Source organism: Melozone crissalis, unplaced genomic scaffold, assembly GCF_028551555.1.
Source record: "Melozone crissalis strain CALT ecotype California unplaced genomic scaffold, PUWL_Pcris_2 ptg000013l_1, whole genome shotgun sequence".
NCBI classification, from domain to species: domain Eukaryota; kingdom Metazoa; phylum Chordata; class Aves; order Passeriformes; family Passerellidae; genus Melozone; species Melozone crissalis.
The window spans coordinates 176,706-201,345 of NW_026535791.1; the positions used below are offsets into that span (position 1 = coordinate 176,706).

At 34.9% G+C, this 24,640-nt stretch overlaps 1 protein-coding gene across 2 annotated transcripts in view; it reads left to right on the top strand.

Moving 5' to 3' along the window:
* The window catches only part of DYNC2H1 (dynein cytoplasmic 2 heavy chain 1), a 148,061-nt gene that overhangs the window by 91,411 nt on the left and 32,010 nt on the right, over positions 1–24,640 (top strand). For both annotated transcript variants that reach the window (XM_054271485.1, XM_054271486.1), the window contains exons 79-83: positions 460–615; positions 2,562–2,637; positions 4,097–4,308; positions 6,041–6,145; positions 22,611–22,727. In XM_054271485.1, the coding sequence (XP_054127460.1) occupies positions 460–615; positions 2,562–2,637; positions 4,097–4,308; positions 6,041–6,145; positions 22,611–22,727 (666 nt within the window). The remainder of the gene's footprint in view (positions 1–459; positions 616–2,561; positions 2,638–4,096; positions 4,309–6,040; positions 6,146–22,610; positions 22,728–24,640) is intronic.

A 24,640-nucleotide genomic window follows, 5' to 3' on the forward strand; every position in this document is an offset into this window, starting at 1 on the left:
TTCAAAAGAAAGAAAGAACAATAAATATTTTAGAAACACAAAATTGTAATTTCAGTATCTTTAAAATTTATGTTTGTCTTCAGACTTGTAAATAATTTGAGAATGGCTGAGTATCCAGTTGTTTTTACTTTTAAGCACTTTGATTTTGGCTACTGCCTACACCTTAAATGCAGTTATTTCTAGTGCTTGTGAACATTACCTACCACTAAGTTATTTTAGTGTAGTACAGTCCTATAAGTTGGTCCTGGTTACCATTTCCTTCAGTATGTCTATTTTCACTATAGAATCATTCTGGTTTTAGGCCATTTATTACAATTTTTTTTTTTCTTGTTAAATTTTATTTTATTAAGTACTGTTTGTCATTTCATTAAGTTACAAATTGCAGGTTATAGTCTAAGGAAATAGCACATAAAAATACCAGATTTTCTGTCTTTACCAATGTTCTTCCTTCCAATGCAGGCACCTCCAGGCCTCAAAAAAAATCTCTTGCGAACTTATGAATCCTGGACACCAGAACAAATCAACAAAAAGGGAAATTTGTCTAGAGCACATTCTCTCTTCTGTTTAGCATGGTTTCATGCTGTATGCCAAGAAAGAAGAAATTATATCCCTCAGGTAGTAATTTATTCTCTATATTGTAAAAATTTGCCCTATTTATTAGCTTTTACACTTAGAAGTATTTTTCATCACGTATATGGTGGGTCATATTCAGAAATGAGAAAAACTTTTATATTTCTGCTGCTTTATTGTCTCTGAATTCATTGCAAAATAAGATCCCGATAACCTCAGTTCTTGTCCCTCTGAAAATTGCTTCTGCCTCCATGGGGTTATTTTGTGATTTGTGGCCTAAGTGATACTGCTACAGAAGTGTGGAAAAGATTCTGTGAATCCTGTTTGCTTGGGACAGGCAAAAATATTATGGAAACACAGTTGAATGAAAAGAGACACTGGAGGAAAGGAAGAGATGACATTGTCTATAATTTCTTTATACAAACTCCTTCAAGGAGAAGGAAGAACAAGGGAAATGATTGACTTCTTGAAAGGATTATAACGATTTTCAGAGATGCATTTTTACCTTAGCTAAATTTTTGATTAAAGTGAACATTTTTTCTGGCTGCAAGATGCTTAAATTAAGCAGACCAAAATAAACACCAAACAGCAAACTACTTTATGTCTTGTTTGTTTTCTTCTGTATAGACTAGATACAAAATTACTTTGTCATCTGAAGGATTTGATCTGGCATAGTCTGGAATGTTTGAGAGTTTTTTGCTGGGTTTGACTTTGTGATTTTTTTTGAGGTTGATTGCCTGTCGCAACCAAAAAAGCTTTTGAATATGATGTTCAAGAAGTACAGTTGGTGAAAATAATTAAAGTGGTAAACTGAATGAATTTTCCTTTGTTCTTGTTCAAAATCATGTTCATTTGGCACCAGTTTTTCAAGTAACACAAGATAGGATTGGTGCTCTCTTTAATTCAGCTGCACAAATGTGTATCAGTGATGAGTTTTTATTTCACAATTATTTTGTATTAACATTGATGGACGGTAGCTAATCTCAGGTAGAAGCTCTTGCATTTTATAATGAATTTGAGTTGTTTTGGGTTCATGTACAGATCTGTCTTAAAACCACAACATAGTACTGTTAGGAGCATCTTTCCAGAGTATGACCTTCAGGGTGGCTGGCTGATAGTTTTTTGTGATCTGGGCAGCAGCTGTAGGCTTGACCTCAGGCTGTATTCATCTCACTAGACCGTGTGCATGTGGCTGACACATTTGCATTTCTCATCATGAATCATGTGCACTGTTGCTATGCTATCATCCATGTGCAAAGTACACTGTAAAAGGATAGAGCAACAGGATATACCATTGAAATTTGAATTTCCTGAATGATTTCTCATATGTCAGTATTTATTTACACTTATCCATTTACACTGAAAGCTTTTTGTGAGAATTACATACACAGTATTCATTCCTGCTACATAAAAACTAATGCCCCAAGAACAAAAAGGAGGTACAAACTGCAAATGATTGAAATATATATGGTGGTCAGCATTTTTATGGAAATAGTAGCAGTAATTAATAATTTTTTTTGTCAGACAATAAGCGACATGAATTAAGGAGTAAGGTGATGGGAGTATTTTAAAGACTGTATTTGAAGAATCAGTTCTATTAATGAAAATCCTGTCTGTATATTGAAATACAAAAAGTCCCTCAGAAATAAGATATTGTAATTCAATGCATGATCTAGTCTCAGATGTCAGCAAGTTTTAGTTGAAGTAAATATTGACGAGAAATAAAATAACCTTAAGTTTATATTTTCCATACTCAATGGATTCTGAGTTTTGTAAGTATATAAAATAAATGCACTGTTACAACTGAATTTTTTTATACTACTGCTATTTTATCTTTCAAAAAATACACTTTAGAGGACACAGGTTGTTTCTTTTTTTTCTCTTAAGTATTATACAGCATTCAGTGACTACATGCTACTGGTATTTTACTTCATTATCATCTGTGATTAAATGATCACTTATTAAATTCTTTGGGTTTCTTTTTATGATAGGGTTGGACCAAGTTTTATGAATTTTCTTTGTCTGATCTCCGTGCTGGTTTTGACATTATTGATGGACTCTTTGAGGGTAAGTCACTTCTTAAGGAAAGTCCCATTAGTAGGGATCTTGCATGAGGAGCTTTATCTTTCTATAACACTCACATAAAAATGGAGATGCTGTAGAGCTCATCATCAGTAAGAAAAACTAGTAAAACAGAGTGAATCATAAATCCATTTTTTGGGTGATTGGGCAAACCAACAATTCTTGGTGCCCAGGGAGTATGTTGCTCAGCTTCTTGAGTCCAGAGGAAGAAATAGGAAATACAGGGCTGCCTGTAAGATGAAATCTTGTGTATCTATTCCTTCTCAGTGTGAGTTCACCTAAATATTTAAAAAATGAATTGACTGTGAATTGAATATGAAAGAGTTCTTCATATTGAAACTCACTATTAGATAGATCCCACTTCATTGTTCTGATAACCAGTGTAGGAATTTCTAATATCAGTTAATATGGTAAAGGCATTTTTTTTAACTCCTTGCATTTTAAATTTAGGGACTGATATGTAGAGATAATTTATGATTGTTGACTTAGATGGGATTTGTGGATGGTTAGTACTTCTAAAATCAGACTTTAGTTGTGCAGACTTGAACCACACAGAGAGGTAAGGAGATGGAATCATTAACTGTCAATGATAATCATTAATTAGGACTGTGAAAATAAGTTTTCTTATGAGGGAATGATTGAGGCATTAGGAAACAACAGTTACCACCAGTAAACCCCACGTACAGTAATTGCCACTTCCCCCTTTCAAGGATTTTAGGGACTACCTTTCTGATCAAGCTTTCACCTGCTCATGAAAGCTGTAGGATACAAGTAGATCATTGTGCCACATAGTTATTTTGGGCAACAATGATAGAATGGAGGAAAAATCACTTCTTTGAACTTATGGGATATGTCTGGGTCAGAGTAATCTAATGCAACATCAACCTGACCAGGAAATTATTGTTAACATGCTTTAATTTATTTGCTATGTTGTGTGATTCATAATGATTTGCAAAGTATCTATCTTGGACCTCTTTGTGTTTGAAAGATGACATTTCCAGGAATCTTACCTATTTGGAGCATGATCTGCTTTTGGTTTAATCAGTCAGCTTATTTTATGAGATCAGATGATACTGTGGTAGAAAATAGTGTATAAAATTTTATTTATGACAAAGAAACACAAAATTAAAATTTTAATAGCATAATTTCTGAAATGCATATAACTACTTAGTTGAAAAAGCACTTCAAGTCTAAAGCAAAATTTCTAGTATTTCATTTGCAACACACTAAGTATTCATTTTTTTAATATCAAATATTTACAAACTCTTTCAAGTTCCTGCAGCTTTTACTATTTGGTCATATAGAAGAACGATTAAAAAAAATTTAATTATTTGTTGTGTTCATCTGTTCTTATTACCCTGAAGAACTGCAGTGACAAGAAGAAATGCTTACAATGCAATGCTATTCAGTGATACAAAACTAATACTAATTAATTAATTCGTAGGTTCCAAAGATTTTCAGTGGGAATTTGTTCATGGCTTGTTTGAAAATGCAATTTATGGAGGTCGTGTAGATAATTACTTTGATATGAGAGTTCTTCGGTCCTACTTGGAGCAGCTTTTCAATTCACGAATCATTGGCACTTTAAATACCAGAGGCAAGAAGATGAGCACTTTTCCATGTTCCATCTCTTTACCGAATTCCTGCAGCATTTTGGTAGGTACACATCTTCTATCACCTAAAAAATAATTAATTTTCAAGAATTATTCTTGAAATATTTCCACAAAGAAAACCCAAGTTACAATCCAAAGGATACCTCTGTTTCTTCAGAAAAGTATCTCTTGTGTGGAGCATTAACTCTGTCTGTTTACTCTTCTTTTTTATGGTATCTGATTGGACTGTGGTGCAGAGCAGCCTAGCTATGAAGAGTTGTGTAAAATAAATTGGGTTAATTTATGACAAAGATATAATTATGTTTTTATATAATTAGTATATTAGCATAAAAGTGTTTTTTTAAAGACCGCTAAATATTCCTACAACTTCTGGATGAAACAGGAAAATCTGAATAATACCTTCTTGCTTCCAAAATGTATCAACGTTCTGAAATCTGTTGAGAGGCCATGGAGGGTATATGACATTTTATTTGGTGATAAATATGGATTCTGATTCTCCTTCAGTATTTCTCTAGTGTAAAAGAGAAGGAATTCAACAGTCTAAACAACTGATGTCCCCCTGTCCTTTCACAATACAATTTTTTTTGTTACTGTGATTAAGATTCACTTGCATTCTAATGGAGGACTCCAGACTAGACCTCTAATATGAACAAATATAAATTGTATTATCTCAGTTAAAGTAAAGTGCTATGATTTGGCATTCTTTACCTGGATTCTGACTGCTTAGGTTTGGTTAGGTTTTTTTTTTTAATTACTTGATTATGACCATTATTTTTTATTTTCTGTAGATGTCCTGAGTTAATATCATAAAAACAGAAGGGATAAACAAACCAGGCTGGTCTCTGTTCTTGTAGATAATATGGTCAAGTAGATGAATCTTTTTTTCTAGCCTGCACAGCATTTAATATCTCTTGATATCTTATATGATTATGTATGTAAGAATTTATGGTTTTGTGTCTTCAAGTAGTATTTCCTCAAGTAGTATTATCCTCAGTTTGGTGTAGAGTTCTGCTACTGTTGTTACCTCTGAAGTGAGATTCCATGTTAAAGTGAATTGTGCATATCCAGCACGTGCTCCTGCAGGCAAAGACAAAATGCACATGGCACATAAGCAACAGGATGTAGCCAGACTTTCAGATTGTAAACATTTTTGCCCTTAAATCACATTAAAGGAGATGTGCAACACTATTAGTCTACCTTAGTCTGCAAGGCTCTGTTTGTTTTGTGCAGGAGAGCATCACTAGTGACTTACACTGTAACCACTATTGATGCTATTCTGCATCTCCAATGATTATTCAAGCCTATTTTTATCTAAACTATTTCACTTTCTTTGAGTGAATATTTTTGTAGATTTAAATAGGAGTGTTCTTAATTTTATAAATATGTGTTATACTCTTATTAAAATTCCAAATGCCAAAGTATTTTTTTTCTGTATTGTCATTAATCTCACCTTTAAGTTTTCAACAGAAATATTTTACCTACTTTTCAGGAATGGTCTTGGCATATTTTTGTTTTCATTTGATATCATCACTGTAATCAGAATTGCTTTTTGGTCTTTTAGAGTGGAAATGTTACATAAAAAGAGATAGTTTCTGATAAATAAAATTAAGAAATCTATAAATAGGATTATTGTAATGTGTCATGTCTTATATACTTATTTTAATCTTTGTGTTGTGCCCTGCACTTAATGAAATTCTTTTCAGCATATGCTGTTAATTTTCATGAGTGGAATGAAAAGTTTCCGCTGTTCTGTCTATTCTTTTCTTCTTATGCAGGATTATCGTCATATTATTGAAAGCCTCCCAGAAGATGATAAACCTGACTTTTTTGGCCTGCCAGCTAATATTGCTCGTTCATCACAGCGTATCATCAGTTCCCAGGTAAAGTTACCATTTTTCATTGATCTCTGAATCCTTTCTGCAGCCATTGTAAGATGAATCCAACCACCTGTTCATAAATGCCATTTCCATAAGAAAGGCAGAGTAAATTGGTGTATTTTTAATTATTTTGATTTTTATCTGTATAATATTTTAATATAATAACATATAATCTTTAGTTACAAGAGTATTCATTTAGAACTTAAATAAACAGATAATTATTGAGAAAGTTTCCAATAATATAATTCAGTTCACATTGAAGAGTCGTACAATAGTTTTGCACATGGAATATGGGTAAGATTTTATGCTTTTGCTGAAACAGAAATTCTGAAGAATTTTTCCAGAAGTTCCAGAGTTCTTCCAATGAGTCAAAAAATTCCATTCCAAATAGAAATATGATTTTTAAGTGAAGTCTGGATGAGAACATACAATTACTGTATAGGTGCAGTTAAACAGTAAAAATCTTTTAAATACTCTTTAGCATAGTTTATTTGACTGGTAAATTAGTTGTGTCAGATAATGTGAAAGGTGATGGATTTGAGACTCATAAATCAGAACTGTGAAGTGAGCTGGTCTATATATCAAGGCTCTCTGTATTTGTCTGCCCAGCCCTGGTGTGATGTCTTATGTACAGACAAATTATGGAGGGGAAAAAATAAAATTATAGAATCATAGGTTGGAAGAAGCTTCAGTGTTCATCTGGTCCAACCATTCTTGGCAAAATCAGTTGAAAGTTCCCTATAACTGGAATTTCCTATGAATTCAAGACTAATAATTGCAGTTTAAAAAAAAAGTATCCAATTGTTTGCTCACAGTCACTTAAAAAGGGCTTCAAGCAGAAATGTCCTATTGGTAAGACCTCTGATCTACTGAAAAAAAAATAGCCTTTGAGTATTGCATTTGTTGTCAATCAAATACAGTACTTGTAAATTTGTTTAAATATTTCTTCTGACTTAAATCCATAGCTGTATTGTCAAACTATTTGTGGTTTCTTTAGAACATGCAAACATAAAGACATGTAAAGACAAATGGTGCATAGCGTAATAGGATGAACTGAATAACTTGTCTAATGCAAAGCTAATGCATGCTCCGAGATTAAACGTATCTCTCTTTGATTTTGTCTTAAAATCATTTACATAAACATCCATTTAGATGCTTTTGTTTCTCTCAGATTCACTGTAGACTGCTGATTATTTTCATTATTTCAACTGGGCTTGCATAACTTGTTAAAATCTGACGTTGTTAAAAATGCTAATATTTGAAAATCAGAATGGACTCAGAGTTCCTGTGTGAAGGGAAGTAGATAATGAGTGCATTTACATGTAAACTCACATTCTGCTGAACTGGTCTGCCATAGCATTGATTATAAGCTATAAACTATGGGTTATAATCTTGAAAATCTGAGACTGCTCTAGTTACAGTTCTGTGAGATGATTTTTTTTTGTCATATGAAATATTTTCTCATCCTTCTGATAGTATTTTGCAGTATTTCTTTAAGTCTTAGGCAATTTAAGTAACAGAAATGTTACTTTCTTAAACTGTGCTTCTTCCTCACTGTGAATTCTATTCCCTTTCCACTTCTGACAGTATGGCAGCTGTTTTAGATCCATAGGTGATGTCATGGTTCACAACTGGAAATTCAGTGGTTGTTTTCTAACAGGAGTGTTTCTCAGAAATCCATTACCAAGCTAAAGCTAATGGACAAGGGTAGTCAGAAATCAGTTGATACCAGCTCAGCTGCCATGTCTCCAGCTTTAGAAAGGTGAAATGTAGTATCATGTCCACTACTTCACTGATTCTCTAGACTTTCTATGAATATTATTAATTTTTCATGCCTAGAAGCGATAGCTGCTGTTGCTGCAGCAACACACTTCAGTAGAAATAGGCTGCAGCACAGTGCAGCATTTTGAAGTCATGCAGATATCTCTTCTGTAACCTGTGCATTACCAGTGTTTGGGCAAAGCCAAAACATCAATAAAAAGAAAGGGTCTTTTTTTAGAAATTTTGCAAGTGTTGTTGTGTTACTGTATTCACAGCTTCTTATCAGCAGAGAACTTTTCTAATTTAAAAGCTGAATACTGCGACCAGTATTATTTTTACACTGGCAATTACTAATTGGTTTATTAGAAATTATGTCTTGCAGTATTCTGTGGTGTAATTCAGAGAGTCTTAATACTGAATTCATACAGGTAAACAAATTTTGTTTAAAAAGGCATGATCTTAGAAGCATAACTTAGTGTTTTTTTCTGAATGATGTGCTAAGTGGATGAAGATAGGTAAAGTTTTAGAGCCTGGATTTCCAGAGTTCACTGTGTCTCTTTGTTTCTGCCTCACCTGATGTTAGAATAAGCCTTTGACACATCTCATATGTTGAATATGGTAATGAATAATCTCACATCCCTTGCTATGTTCTCTTTGCAGAACAGTGCATTAAAATAAAAAAAATCTCCACTGCCAGTGCAGCTGCAGGAGTCAGTACACCTCATCCTATCTGTTGAACACCAGTAGAGAGTTTCTGTACTGCATCTCAGTTTCCTCATTCTCAGCAACAGTCATCACCGCTTAGTTACAATCATGCTCCTTCCTCCTGACCTGATAAACCCTGTATTTTGCCTGCATATTGGTCTATATTCAGGCGGTCCAGTTCCCAGTCTAATCATAACCAATGATTAGACCAATCAAAATATATGCAGCTTTGCTTTAGGCTTCCTGTGCAATGAGAAGAGTGTGCAATTTAGACACTTGCAAAGTGGACTTTTGGTGCCAGTGGACTCATCTCTTACTCTTAGTTCTGTGCTTTTATGAATTCTTATCAATAAATCTCATCCTTCATTGTAATTGTAATAGAACTATACATGTGTCATCATCAAAATAAAATTTATCCTATGTGATAAATGGAATTTTGACAGATTGAAACAGACAGACCTGCATATGTATTTTTAAACCTTGGAAAAGCAACAAGAATTATCCTGTTCTGTACAGGATTTACCATACCTGCAACTAATAGAACTTATTGCCAGTAACCACCCTAAGAGGATGAAATGAAAATGCAGAGGCATTGTTTTGTTTCCTTTCTTAGCACAGCAGACATATTCACTGCAGGCACTCTAGAGAGTGTAGCATGTGTTGAGTGATCCCAACAAATGCAAATAACTGCAGCCTGTCAGTAGTAGCTATATATGATCACTCAACTGAGTAATCTAAACATTCTTCAATAATGCAGTAAATTATTTTGAGAAAAAAGACAATCAGTAGCTGGCAGGTTGCACAAGATTCTTCAAATATGACTGACAATGATAATGAATATGGCTTGCATGTGGTTTGCTCATTGCTTGTTTCTGTGTACAATACAATGTTTAATAATTCTAATAATATCTTGCCTCAGGAATTCAGCATTCTTTTACACATTGTAATGCTTCACAGAGAGTATCATATGAGATAGGTTAAGTCTCAGTAAGGTTGAAGATTAGGTTATTTTGAATATTTTCATAAATGAATGAATACTCTCACATTATCATGCAAAGATAAAAGATAGTTACAGTCTCTCTGTACTTGGACAGCATCTTGATTCTTTTATGTCCACCATCCCGTTGGCAGCACAAGTGGAAGGCAAATCTGTGGATTTGCAGTAGCTTTTTATGACCTCCTGAGGTTGATTGTGCATGCCTAATTGAACTTGCTTTTTAAAGTGAATGGAGTACTGTCTCAAGTGAGTGGGACCCCGTGCTGGAGCAGGGGAAGACAGTGAGGAGACAGAGACAATGTGTGATGAACTGATCACAGCCCCTATTCTCTGTTGCTCTGCACTACTTGGATTGGAGGAGGTAGAGATTTCAGGAATGAAGTTGAGCCTAGGAAGAAATGAGGGATGGTGAGAAGGGATTTGAAGATTATTTTCTCATTAGCCTAATCTGTTTTGATTAGCAATAAATTAAATTAATTTCCACAATTCAAGTCTGTTTTGCTCGTGATGCTATCTGGTGAGTGATCTCTCCCTGTCCTTGGCTCAACCCATGAACCTTTCCTTACATTTTCTTTTCCCTTTCCAGCTGGGAAGGGGAGTGATAGAGCAGCTATGGTGGGCACCTGGTGGCTAGCCAAGGTCCACCCAATACACCTTCAAAATGCTTAAGGACATCAGAGATTTAAAATAATCCTTTGGGACTCATCGCTGAAGAGTCCACAGACTGTAGCTTTTCACCAAATTTTCGAAGAAATACTACAAAAATTATTTATTTGTAGATTTTATATATGAATTAAAAATTTTGAGGTCTGAATACTTATAACCTAAATATTAACTGGGTTCCAGTTCACTTCAACTGAACTTGCTAGAAGTATTTCTCTTCCTGTATTTTGTCCTTTGTAATTTTATTTGCTTTTCAACCAGACCAGTGATACTCTGCAGTTCAGGTGGTTCAGATTTTGCAACAGAATTACTTGCTTTAAGAACCTTTTTCATACTAATTTTATAGTCTCAAATAGAATCCAAATTTGTGTATCATTTTCTGTGACAGGGTAGAAGATACAAGGTAATTTATTTTTATCAGATTTAATTTTTAAAATTTTCCTTCTTGCTTGGAAGTCACAAACTTTCCCTTTTATTTACCAGAACAGACTTTTTTTTTTGGCTAGTCACTACACATTGGCAGTGAAACTAATGTAATAGAAAAAATATTTTCTAAGGATGATAGTCATCTAACAAAGCTTTATTGTTCTCAGAGTTATGTGCCTAATCTAATTCTTGTCTAGGCTCCCTGTGTATTAGAGTCCAGCTCCAAGAAACCAAATTCATACCTGCCAGGGAGTGAATTATGTAGATGTGTGAAATCCTGTTTCATTCACTGATATTATCTTCAGTTAGTGTTTTAATATGTCTTAAAATACCTCCTGTGTTAACACCAAATATTTTATTTAGATGTTATTCTAACATTTCCCACAAGTCAATGGTATTTTAAAAACAGCTATCGTGGAATTAGAGTTTATCTTTGGAATACACAGGAAGGTTTTGTTAGATTTCTAGTTCAGCTCTTAGAGGATATTTTGTTTAAATCCTGGTGGAAGACTTGTGATGTATTTATTGATTCAAGCATCTTCAAATTCCCCTGACTGATATTGGAATAATTTCTTATGAGTTTGTTTTTCTTTAAAGTATTTAGGTACTGTGATAGAAAAATATGATAAGCCAAATTCAAAGCCAATTGAAATGAAAACAAAGAAACCCCAGTGTAATACCTCTCAACTAGCTTCAATCACATGACTCTTATCCACCTCTTCTTAGCTAGTCATCCATTTTATTTTTTGTTACTAAAGAAAGACAAACAGCTACAGGGAATAATTTGTGCCAGTCTTAGATAGGCATCTAAAATAAAGGAGTGAATCACCTTTTGGAATTACCTATTTCTTTCCATTGACCTTTGAGTCAAGCTTTGTAATAATGTCAGCAGCATTTCTAATACTTGTATGATGAACATTTTCATGAGCATTGAAGAGATTAAAGAAAATACCTTAACTATGAAGTGTTGCTTACTCAGAATACAGGAGGCTTTCTTTTCTTCTGAAAACTGGACTGCTTGAAAAATTATATTTTTATTAGAACAGGATTTTGAAAATAGGTTTTTTTGCCATTTCCGCATTGAGTATTGTAAGAATGTAAATATAGTTGTTACACTTGCATATCATGTCTAAGTATTCAATTTCAAATTGAAAAGTTCTGGATAAGGAAGTGAAATTTCAAGCATCCTAAAGTATGCAAGTTATTGTGCTTGTCTCAAAAACAAAAGAGGGATTTTATTAATTAGTAGACATATTTTTTTGCTTGTTTTATTTTCCAGAGTAGTGAAAGACCAACACATTTCAAAATTTCATTTGTTCGTTGCCAGTTTATTTCATTGAACTGCTAAAGCAAATGAATGGCTCCCACCATTATGCATCCTCAGGCAAGGCTATCATTCACATTAATGGCAGAGAGTGTGCTTGTGAGGCTTACCTTGTGAGACTTGCCCACCGTCGGCCAGGGTGCTGAGAGTGCACTCAATCTCCTCGTTGAAATCATTGATAATGACTTTAAGCAGAATTGGCCACACTTCTGAGCATTGGGAACACCACTGGTGACCAGCCAACAGCTGGATTGAAGTCCTTGTTATAGTGTATGAATGTGTTCATGTTCTTTGCATGGACTGTTTATTTCCCAGTATTATCTGCACCTTTGCTTCCTACACCATGCACAGAGGCCTTAGAATACATGGTTTATGTACCATGCCTCACATGTTCTCTTACATTTGGTCAATGCCCCATGTTGTCTTTGAACTTTTTCATATGTGTTGAAACCCATTTCATCCCTAATTGTTTCCCTCTGGTCTTATCTCCACATGGGCTTTGACTTTTCTAATTTCATCTTGAATTGCCCAGCAGTTCTTTCACTGTCCTTGATTTTTCTTCTTATATGTTCCTTATTTTTTTTACTTTCAATCCACAGAGATACTCCATGCTTACTCAGTCATTTTGCTAAAAATCCTGGCCTTTCTACACAATGAGGGGACTTCTTCTGAAGCTTATTCAAAAATAATCTTTTATTTCTCCTTCTTAATCAACTGAAATTAATGTGCTGTCCATTCTACTGCCTCAAATTTTGCTTCTGCTTACTATACTGTATCATATTTTCCCTCTCCCTTATGGCCATTAAACTAGTGTCCTATTTCCATAATCCAAAATCTTAATTCTGTAGTTTACTTCATGGCTATCCTCAACATATATATAAATAGAAATAATAAATTTTACCTGCATTTGCAATGTGGGCTGTTAACCAGCACTTCAGAAATTGCCTTCAGTGAAGTCATCATTAATAATACAGCTTTTTCACATATATTTTGAAATTTAAAGATGCAGAGTTGCAAATAATGGTATTTAGAGAGCTTCTGTGACTAAAAGGTAACTCTTAATTTAAGATTTTGTAAGCTGTAATTCCCATGAAAAATTTGTTGATGCAGTTCTTTTACATAGTATAAAGCTAGCATGTTTTTTCTTAGTCTCAGTAAAAATCTCATCTTGCAGATCACTGCTATAAATATAAATTTGTTTTTGTACAGAGCTCCAGTGCACAGTATTATACTACAGGTAGTATTGAAAAATGCCTAGGAATAATCTGTGCCTGTATTCATACTTGTTTTCATGTGGGAGGAGTGACTGATACCCCAGAGGGCTGTGCTGACATTCAGTGAGACCTGGACAGGCTGGGAAGTTGGGCAGAGCGCAAGCTAATGCAGTTCAGCAAAGGCAAATGCAGGGTCCTGCACCGGGGGAGGAACAACCCCAGGCTCCAGCAGAAATTGGGGGTGACCTGCTGGAGAGCAGCTCTGTGGAGAAGGATCTGAGGGTCCTGTTGGACAGCAAGCTGTCCCTGCGCCAGCAGTGTCCTCGTGGCCCAAAAGGCCAGTGGGATCATGAGGTGCATCAGGAAGAACAGTGCCAGCAGGTCAGAGGAGGTGCTCCTGTCCCCCTGCTCAGCCCTGGTGAGGCACATCTGGAATGTTGTGTCCAGGCCTGGGCTCTTCAGTTTGAGAAAGATGAGGAGCTATTGGAGGGGGCTCTAGGGAGGACTATGATGCCTGGGGGACTGGAGCATCTGTCTTAAAAGGAAAGGCTGAGAGAGTTAGGTCTGTTTCACCTGGAGAAGGGACAACTGAGGGATATTATCAGTGTTTACGAATATCTTAAGGGTGAGTATCAAGAGGGTGGGGACTGAATGTCTTCAGTGGTGCCCAGTGACAGGACAGGGGGCAGTGGGCACAAACTGAATCACAGGATGTTCCATCTGAGGAAGAACTTCCTAAATATGAGGATGACATAAAACTGGAACAGGCTGCCAGAGAAGATGTGGTTGAATATCTCCTCTTCTGAAGATACTGAAAACCTGTCTGGAGGTGATGCTGTGTGGCTTGCTCTGGGTGAACCTGCTTTGGCAGGGGTGTTGGACTAGATGATCTCTAGAGGTCCCTTACAACCCCAACCATTCTGTCATTCTGTGATTCATACATGACATTTCATACTCATCATGAATGGCAGCTGAATAATTTGAAAACTTGAGAGGTTGTTCTAGCAGAAACTCAACATAGGGAATTAATATTCACACATTACATCTGCATGACTTAGAAATTATGGTATCTGAACAATGTCAAGTTTAAAAATCAGGCAAAAAACATGTTGCCGAATTAAATACTCCACAGGAATTAATACTAGCACAGAAGTCTCTTACTGAATCATAGATGTGATTGCTTAAAGAGAAACAACAATTTCTTTAATGAAATCCATCAGAAATGAAAAGGACTAGCTAATTGACCCTTAATGTAGTGACTAAGTACAGTATTTATTTAAAGTAAATACTCTTGCTCTTCTGTCTTACTTGAAAATGAGAAATTTTGTAGGAAAAAAGTTACCTTTTTATAACTATTTTTTATTATGTGATGGATATTTCTCAAGTTAAAATTAATATTGAACTAATAATGAAGAACAGTGTAGAGCAATCTAGTAAAGTAGACAAGGTACAAATCAAGGTCAGGAAACATGAAGCAAATTTTGCCTCATTAAATGTAATTGCAATGATCTCACTGACTGCAATAAAATAGCTTTTTACAATTTTTTTTTTTTACTTAGCTTATGATGTACTTTTATTTTCAGCAAGTCACTGGCTGATTCTGCACCTCTTCTTGATATTTCTTGAATATCCTTTTACTTAGATTAAAACTGCTCTCTGGCTTACTAAAACAGATCAGTTATATGGTTCCAGTGATGCTTTTTGCCTTGCTTCTGAGAACAAGAGACAGAAGGTGTAGGGGAGGGTATATGAGGACACTGGCAACTCTCAAATTGCAGGATCATGCTTGAGTTTGTACACCAAAAATCCACAGTTGTCATTACCCAAGTAAGATAAAAAAAAGTTAGGGTATGTCCACCCAATGTTTCAGTCATACTTTTGACTGCAGAATTTCTCCTGTTTATAGAATAGGTGGGCTGTGGTGTGTGATTTTTTTTTTAAGGTGATAGCTGTAGCTTCTTGATTGTTTGTCAACAGACACAATTTTCTCTTTCATAATCCAGCTCAGCAGGACTCAGAGCATGAATTTTATATTTACGTTCCTCCACAATTCTGATTATGCCACATAGAGTAATATGTGTATAATTATTGAAAAGTATTTTCATTATTGAAAAGCAGTTTGTATTATTATTGAAAATCTTATGTTTTACTATAGATTCCAGATGAACATGAATTTATTTTCCTAAAATAATTTAGCAATTATATAACCTTTCAGTTGTTCAGAGCATTTAATTGCTGACATTTATTACATCCCACATCACAAATACATGACTAACAGTCTCTAGTAGAAATTGATGAGTAATGTCAACCTGTATTTATTACCCTGCAACTGAGAGATCTGAGTACTTAAAAGGAATTTTGATATATGGGACGTATTTTGAATACACCTGTGGTGATGCCTGAAAGAAGTGTGCTGTGCCATTAACAGAGTGGAGGCCACAGTACTGTGCTCTAACAAAAAGAGGTAGAAGACATCTCTTTACCAATTTAGTGAATCAATATAATGCTTCAAATAACATTATTAATTCTCATAGGACTGTTGCTGTGTATATGAAAATATATTTGTGGTGCTCTGCAAATGAGAAGTTTGTTCTCTTCAAAAAAACAGCTGTCATTTTCCAGTCTCCTTAAATTTTGTCAGGGTGTGTGATTAGTTAAGGTCAACCACCTCTTCTGGCACTCCTTTTAGCTTCATGGTCTCCAGGTAACATGTATCCTGTTGACTTCTATGAAGTAAAGCTCTTAGTTATTCTTTAGGAGAAGGTTCAGCTAGAGCTTGTGCTGTCCATCTACAGCATGCTGCTGACTTTCTTCCTTTCCCCCCTGAAGCCCTGCTATACAGAAGCTCTTCCTGTTGTCAGAGGTATGTGATACATGATCCTCTTCTCTATAAAGGAAGATACAGGCGTGGTGAATCTTTGCCCGTTTACTTTGTATTTGATTGAGAAGGCAGGTGCTGTATAGAGTCCAGCCCTACTTCCGATCCTTAATGAGTGAAAGTGCAGCTTTGAGGTGGCCTTGATGGAACAAGAAAAGAGCAGGTATAGACAGACCTACACTGTCTCTTACTGATCCACATGCAGTAGGAATGATTTGCTTACAAGTGCCGTTTAAGTACCTTCATCCTAACAGCACCCATGGATCCTGTTCTTGCAGAGAAGGTAAGGGACACAGGCAGGGACTGAAAGTCAGAGAGGTTTCAATGCCAGTTGATCTTAGGCTCCGTTCTCAGCAATGAGGGAACAGCAGCCAAGCTGTGAGAAACAGGATGGAAGCGTGTAGTTCTGGCAGAAGGGATGTCGCACAGAAACCTGCTCCCTCTTGTGACACAGTAAAGACACAGTTGCCCTGCACTAGTTAGTACTTTCACAGTATTTACCAGAGTAATTAAGCTATAGCTTTATATTTTACTTTGAGCTCTAAAGTCTTATAAAACCAGAAATATCTCCTTAAACAGCTGTGTAAAGGGATATATTGCTTCATTCAGACAAATGGAGTGAAGAAGTTCTGTGCTAATACTACATCCTTTTAAAACTGGTAGATGGCAGTAGAGTATCTGCTTTGACATCTGTAGATTTACAGAGAGGACTTTGCTAGATTTTCGTACAAAAATAAAAATTCTTTTTTATATGTTCCATAATCTTGAAAAAAATAGCAGTTATCTGACTAGCAAATCTTTCCAGCCTTGAATTCTTAGAACAGTTATCATTCTGAGTTCAGAAATGATCTGATTTTTTTTTAATTCACTGTCAGAATTTCACAAGATATTTTTGACTGTATTACTTTCCTCTTTTCAAGTCTTAATAATGTGTATAAAATTTGATTTGATTCTTAAGTGAATACAAGTCTTAGATGTAAGTCTGCATTTATTATATATTGTATTTGTGAAGGAGCATTTTTTGCAGTAGCGTGAATGACTGAAAGCAAGACTTTGTCTTGTGCATCAGTAAAGAACAGAAATAGATTTGTGTTCATAGAAATGTCCTAAGTTTCAGAGAAGGAAAAGTTAAAATCTGAAAATTTCCTCATTTTTATTTGTTTCCATGAATTTTAATTTTCAGGTAAAACATTACTTTTTTAGTAGTTCCATAGAAAGTTGCATGGGAATATTAATTGTATTTATAGCTTTCCATTTTGTTCATTATCTCACATAATTTGTCTAGATACACATGTTTTCTACTCTAATGTGCTGGTCAATATAGCAGCATATGTCTGTAGATGCACCCAAAAATGTGTAATAGATTAAAAAGCTGAGATGCACAAGTAATTTAATATCTAGGTAAATAAATATTGTCATTCTTAGTTTGACAACCCCACCTTTCTTAATATATGCAATTTGTATTTTCCTGTGCTGATAACTCAGAAAAAAACATACAGTGCATGAATTTTCTATTAAGAATAGAGAAAATACTTGGTAGCATTTTCTCTAGTCTGTTCATCAGTATTCGAGTCATTGTTCACAAATAAATTGCTCTATTGAATTTTTTATTTAAATACTGTTGTGATTAGTTAGCCTTACTTCAAACAGACAGATTCTACCAAGAATTTTGATTCTGAATAATCTTCTTGCCCCTCTTTAAACAGACCATTTTTTGTGATAGCCTTTATATTTTTATTATCTCTTTTTCTATCGCTCTCATATTTTCATGAAGGTACTGCTTTCCTGCTTAATGGTAGATTTGCATTTGGTGTGAACTAGCACAAAATGTAAGAGCTTTTAGTGTATAATATGTAAAAAGAATACACTGCAATAACAAAGGGGAACATTCAAAGGTTAGGTATTGTAAAAGTACTCTTACTTTGAGTACCCTGTTTTCTACATCTGTGATTGAATTTTCAGTTCCCTTAGTACTATAATACATACCTGGGTTAGAGTGCAAAGAATAGGATTCCACAGACCTGGATGTATGCATCTGTGCTGGTCACTTGTGATCTCATTATGTGCTCATAGAAACATCATGTTTAAGGCAAGCTTAATGTAGAGTAAGTTTTGAAGTTGATTATAGGTTAAGCTGATGCTATTGTATATATATTACATTGAGAGAAAATTCTTCTCAAGTTTTGTAGCTAGGTTTCCAGGAAATTAAATTAAAAGCCTCATTCTAATTTCTATGGCATAGACCCATCTGTCTGAGGTACCTATGTAAAGAACTTAGTTTTCCTATGTGCTCAATAAGAGAACCTTTCAAATGCAAGTTATCCCACTGAAGATCTGTCTACTGATTATTTAGGGAGGCTAAGGCTAAGGTGATAATGTTTTGGAGTAAGTTTTAAGTAAGCTTTAGGTAAGGGTGAGTTTGTGACTGTACAGTGCCCTCTTTCAACCCAAGAGTTGTTTCATCTTCATAAAAACAGATTCCTAATCATATTCCCTTTGTCATCTGAACCAAGGTCTCCTTCCTTCTAGGTGCTTATCTAGTCTATGTGTTTATTCCTGTCCTGTTGCTTTAGTTTTCATATAATCCCCCAAAATGTATTCCTGATAGTCCTTTTTCCTTTAAATCCAGTTTCCCTTCCAAGTCAACACTTATTTCTGTTGCCTGGAGGTGAAAATACTTAAGTGGAGCAATTGCAAACAAACCACAATCCTTTGGACATTTCTGTCATTCATCTGAGAATTCTGATATATCCCAGTCATGGTTTTATTCTGGTCCTTCCCAGTATTAACACATTCTTTGTCCCAGTCCATGCATTTGACTCTTATTTTTACAGGACATAAACCAAAACAAGAAAAGTCCACATTTGATATTATGGGAAACCTTTTAATTATTAGGGCGGTAAAGCAGTGGAAGAGGTCATCCAGAGAGGTTCTTCAGTCTCTGTATTTGAGATTTTTCAAAACCAGATAAAGCCCTGAGCAACCTGGTCTGGTTTTAAAGCTCATCATGCTTCCAATAGGAGATTAGACTAGAGACCTCCCTAGCTTCTTTCTAGTGTTAATTGTTCTATGATCCTATTTAAAAAAATACATTTCCCTTTTCATTTTCATAACAACCAGATAGAGACTGATTTGAGAGAAGAAAGTAAACATTTTCTCAAGTTTTAGCTGATTCAAAGTAGTATAGACTACTCAACCCTGTAAGGAACTTCACTGGGATTTGTGAGAATGAAATACTTGCACCATGCAAGTTCTAATATCAAACTTGTAATCATACTTAAATAGTAATATGTGTTACTATTTTACAATCTGTAATTCTTTCCTGAATTCGGACAGATGTCCTGCCATTAAATTTGTAGCCCATTAGCAAAAGTTTGGGGTGTTGAAGCAGTTCAAAGGTGAGGTTAACCCGAGTCTTTTGATATGAATCAAATGTATTTTCATCTGTGTCTTGAACGTGAATGATTATTCTAGGTTATAATTTTGAAAAACAAAATATTCAGGCTGAAAGAGCTACCAGTACAAAAAGTTTCAGCCCAACCCATAAATTTAAAAAAAAAATTATGGTGAATTAAAAACTGTGCTATCATGGAAACTTTTGGAGTAAAGTATGCTACCATCATGCCTGCTATGCCTGAGAAAAGAAATGGGATGAACTGTAAAGAGTTAATGATGTTACATGAACATTTGATGAAGATCATTGTATGTTACAGTACTCCAGAACAGAGAGGGTTAAGACTTGATTTCTTTTGATTCTGTACCTTTAATTTAAGTGTTTAAATTTTGATAATGATAACCCAATATTTTTGAACTACTTTGATGAAATTCACAAAGCAGAAACACATATAGGCACAATGAAGGAAAAAAATAATTCAAATAAAGAATAGGTACTGTATTTCCTATTTAAACTATATTGACAAATTTTATAATTAAATAATTAGAAAAAGACAGCTAACACTGTACAGTAGAGATGGAAAAATACTTTAATTACTTACCTTGCAGTCACTACTTCTCAAACTCATTTCAGCTGTATGGAGATGCATGTTTGTACCTCTAAAGGCACTTTGAAAATGAATACCAGAGTTAATGTTTTCAAACCCCTATATTCACAAAGCAATCATATAAACATTTTTCAGCTTTATAGTATGCACTATATGCAAGTTTATATGAAGTACCACATTCTGAATTACCAGTTAAAGTGTATTTCATATAAATGTTTTATTGCTTAGCAAATGATGGCAGGCAACTACCCAAAAACAAATTAAAAGATACAAAACTATAGCTGAAAGAATGATATCTGGAAGGCACAAATGTGTGTTTATTATCTGTATTGCTTGTCAGAACATTTGCATATGTGCAGAGTGAAAATGAGGAAGAATAGCTGGAATGATAAAGATACTACGATCAAAACATTAATCAGAGAAATAATTTTTCGCTAAATTAAACAAGAATCTTTTTTGATATACACAATAGCTGGGGTACACAAAGGATTATGAAAGTTTAAAATTAAGTTATGAGAATGGGAGGGTGAAATGTTATTTTATGTAACAGAAGCTATAAAGAGCAGTAGCTCGTATTTTCATTTTAGCTACTAGAATACTGCCAGAAGCCCTTTTAGGCCTTTGCATACACTGCTGCTTTTAAACTCAGATGAGGTTTGGCTTTCCTTACCTGACCCCAACACAACTGAGCAATGCCTTTCTACCCTTGCTGGGTAGTCCATCCTTGTCCCCATCTTCTGTGGGGGACTTCACTGCAGCTTTCAGCTTCCTTGCAAGGGGAAGAGGAGGGGCAGACACTGATCTCTGCTCTGTGGTGAGCAGTGACAGGACCTGAGGGAACGGCCTGAAGCTGTGTCAGGGGAGGTTTAGGTTGTCTATCAGGAAAAGGTTCTTCACTCAGGGGGTGGTTGGGCACTAAACAGGCTCCCCAGTGGAAGTGGTCACAGCACCAGCCTGACAGAGTTCAGAAAACACCTGGTTTGACTCTTGGTGATGTCCTGTGCAGAGCCAGGAGTTGGACTTCAGTGATCCCTGTGGATCCCTTCCAACTCAGCATATTCTAGGATTTGAGGTCACTAACTTGCTTTACATCCATGATGATCTTCTGTCATGATTGTTCTTTGACTTGCTTATCATGCTTGTTTCCTCTGCATCAGAAAGAACTGGTTTTGTGCCTTGAGAATTTTTGTCTTGAGGATTGACCAGCTCTCTTGGCCCCTCTTTGCTCTCCAAAACAGTTGCCAACTGCTTCCTGCTAAAAAGATCCCTGACTAAGCTGAAATCTGCTACATTCTGAGACTGTGATTCTACTACTGCCCTTAAATTCTTCTTTCAGGATTTTAAACCACAGTCTCATGGTCAGAGCTTGTTTATAGAAGTTAAAATGATGATTGGGTATACTATTATCTTGTAGTGCTTCACAGTCCCTATCAAGGCTGATAAATAGGAAGGAGAGGTTTGCTTCAGTGAAAGAAAATGAAAAACAAAAGAAAGCACTTCATCATTGCACATCTTTCAAGACTAGAAAATAAGTCAAATCCCAGCAGAAAAACAACTTGACTTTCTCCCTCCGTCTGTGTTACAATTAAATAGTCCAGACCTTCTGAATGATTAATACATTTTTGCTATGAAGCTTAATTCTTTATTGTGAAGTGAAAGAGGAGAGAATTAATAAGTTGTTCTCTAACATGCCTTGCAAAAAATACTCAGTGAAAAATAACTAAAATTTAACGAAAGTGCCTCAAAAATACCAGGAGGGTTATATAGAGTTTAAGAGACAGACTGCAATATCACTGAAGAATTTTAATTTCAGTGGTCTTTGTTCCAAATGTATGGATGTATTTTATCAGTTGATTTGTAAACTTACTAGGGTTGTTAACATTAAAAGGCAGTTGTACCTAATGAACTAGAAGCTCCACTCCTTTCTGGAAGGTTTGCAGTTATTTTTCTAACTTCATGCTTTGTTTTTTTAATAGTTATGCATTTAAAGAGGTTGAGGTGGCATGAATATGTAAATAAGAGATCCTGGTCAGATCAGATTGAATTTCCTATGATTGTCTTGAGTTTTGGTGTGTGATAGTTATTGTATGTATTTGGTAACATATTTTGGGAATTTGTTTCCCCTTAAATTTTTAGTTACAGATGGAGCCTAGTTAAAGGCAGAGCTCAAGTTTTGTCTCTAAATTTTATGGAAAAGAGGCTTTTTACTTAATTATGCACCTCATTAGTTTTTAAATTATAATTGGACAAAGACAAGTACTATGATAAGAAAATATGTAGGGGTTTTTTTTAGGTTTAATATGAATGAAGTTCAAGTATGTTTTGTTCTTGAATATGGATATTGTTTGTGTTTTGATCAGACCATGATCAGTAATTAAGTATGCAGGAAAGGATAGTTCATAGATAAATTGAAGAGTATTTGCTAGTGTATGGCATTTTTGTACTAAAAGAAGTTTGTTTATCTTTCTTCAAGAATGCATTTGTATTCTCATCACTCAGGTCATTTCACAGCTTCGGATCCTGAGTAGGTCACTAACTGCTGGCAGCAAATTTGACAGAGAAATATGGTCAACAGAACTTTCTCCTGTTCTCAACCTATGGAAGAAGCTTAATCAGGTAGGACTGTACCTAATTTGAAAAGACAGCTTTTTTTTTCCTGGTAAATACATTAAAAATGTAATCTAACGAATTATCTCAAGTGTTGAAACATAAGAGGAGAAAAACTAAATTAAATCCATTTGAGTTAGAAAGTACAATGTTAGGTGCATAATTAGCTGTGAAGTCTGTATGTGATACAATAGGCTATCACCTTTTTTCTCCATGTGGAGGTGAGCTTACACTCAAAACATATGACTAGAATCCTTTGTGTGTTTCCAAGAAAAATGCTAATGCACTTTAGATTTTTATTTAGTCTCTTCATTTATCTGGTATTCACAAGGTGATGTTTAATGATTTCAAATACAATGAAGTATTAATAGTGTTGAAATATGGTGTTAGCTTTAAACTGAGGTTCATGAAAACCCCCTCTGCAGTATCCAGTATCACTCCCTTTAAGTTCCTTTGTTAGTTTTGCTTAGTTCAGTTTGTTGGTGTTTTTTAACTTATGTTGTAAAGCTTGGTTTCCACCCATTGAATTCTTATTCCAGACATACATTTAGATATGATATGTATGAATGCAGACACTATGCACACTTGGGAAGGGTCTCTGCCACCTCATGCTAGGTGCCCACTTGGACATTAGGCCATTATTTTGTCTCCTCAATGATCAAGTAAGAGATCAGAGATGTTGTGGCCTAAAACTATGTCTGGTACACACCCACACTGTAATGGGAAAAACCTTTCCCTTACTCAAATGACCACATACATAGAAGTGACATGAGGTACACATTAGAATTTACCATAACATTTTCGAGTCTCATTGAATTCTCGTCTAATCCATGCCAAGTGGGTAGGTCTAGGTTAGATAGTAGGAAATTCTTTCCTGAGAGGGTGTTAAGGCTCTGGTACAGGTTTCCCGGAGATCTAATGGATGTTCCATCCCTGAAATATAAAAAACCACGTTAAAGGAGGCTTTGAATAGCCTGGTCTATGGAAGGTATCACTGCCTGTTCAGGAGGGCTGGAACTAAATTATCTTTAGGGTCCTTTTCAACCCAAAACATTCAAGGACTCCATATTATCTTGAAGTTTCTTTGATTTTCTAAAGGTTTTATGCCAATAGCAGATAATTAAATTAATCTTTTGAATATATCCTTTAGAATAGGATGGCTTTTATCCTTTTATATCTTATAAAAGGATAAAACCTTTTATAGGTTTTATTTTTTTGTGTCGGGGACATTTTCTTGAGTGTTTCAAAAAAATTTGAATAATATTTTTATCAAAATTAGTTTTCATTATCTTTTCAACCAGTAATTGCTTCCAGCTTTGAAAAGGCCTGGACATTTTTAATATTTTACAGACATTGCATGCAGTACTACATTCTCATTCTAGATTGATAGTTAAAGGAAGGTATCATCTTTGTTTGCAGAATTTTTAAAGACCTGGAAATTGGAATGAAGAAGATAGTTGAATTGCTGCTTAAGTTAATAATCATAAATTATTTTATTTATGCATGAATGGTCAGAGAATATGAAATTAATACAGTTTCCCAGGTATAAAGAAGTACAATTTCAAAAAAAGTATTCCTGGAGTCTGTAAAAAAAAACTTATTCCAGAGGCAAAAAGACCCTCAGAAGTTTGTTAATATGTAGACAAAGATTAAGTTGTTTTGAACATTTTTATTCCCATGTTGAGTGTGTCAATCAAGAATTAACTAAAAAATTATTATCTTACAAATACCTTGAAAACAGTGTTGTCCATCTATGTACTGTAAATTCTGAAATTCAACAAAATTTACCATTTGACATAAGTATATCCTGTAGAATTTACATCTCAATGATTGATCATAATCTTGCAGTGTGGACATATTTTTCTCTTTGCACTCTTAATGAAACTCCAAAGCCAACTGAACCTGATCCACACAGAAGCACC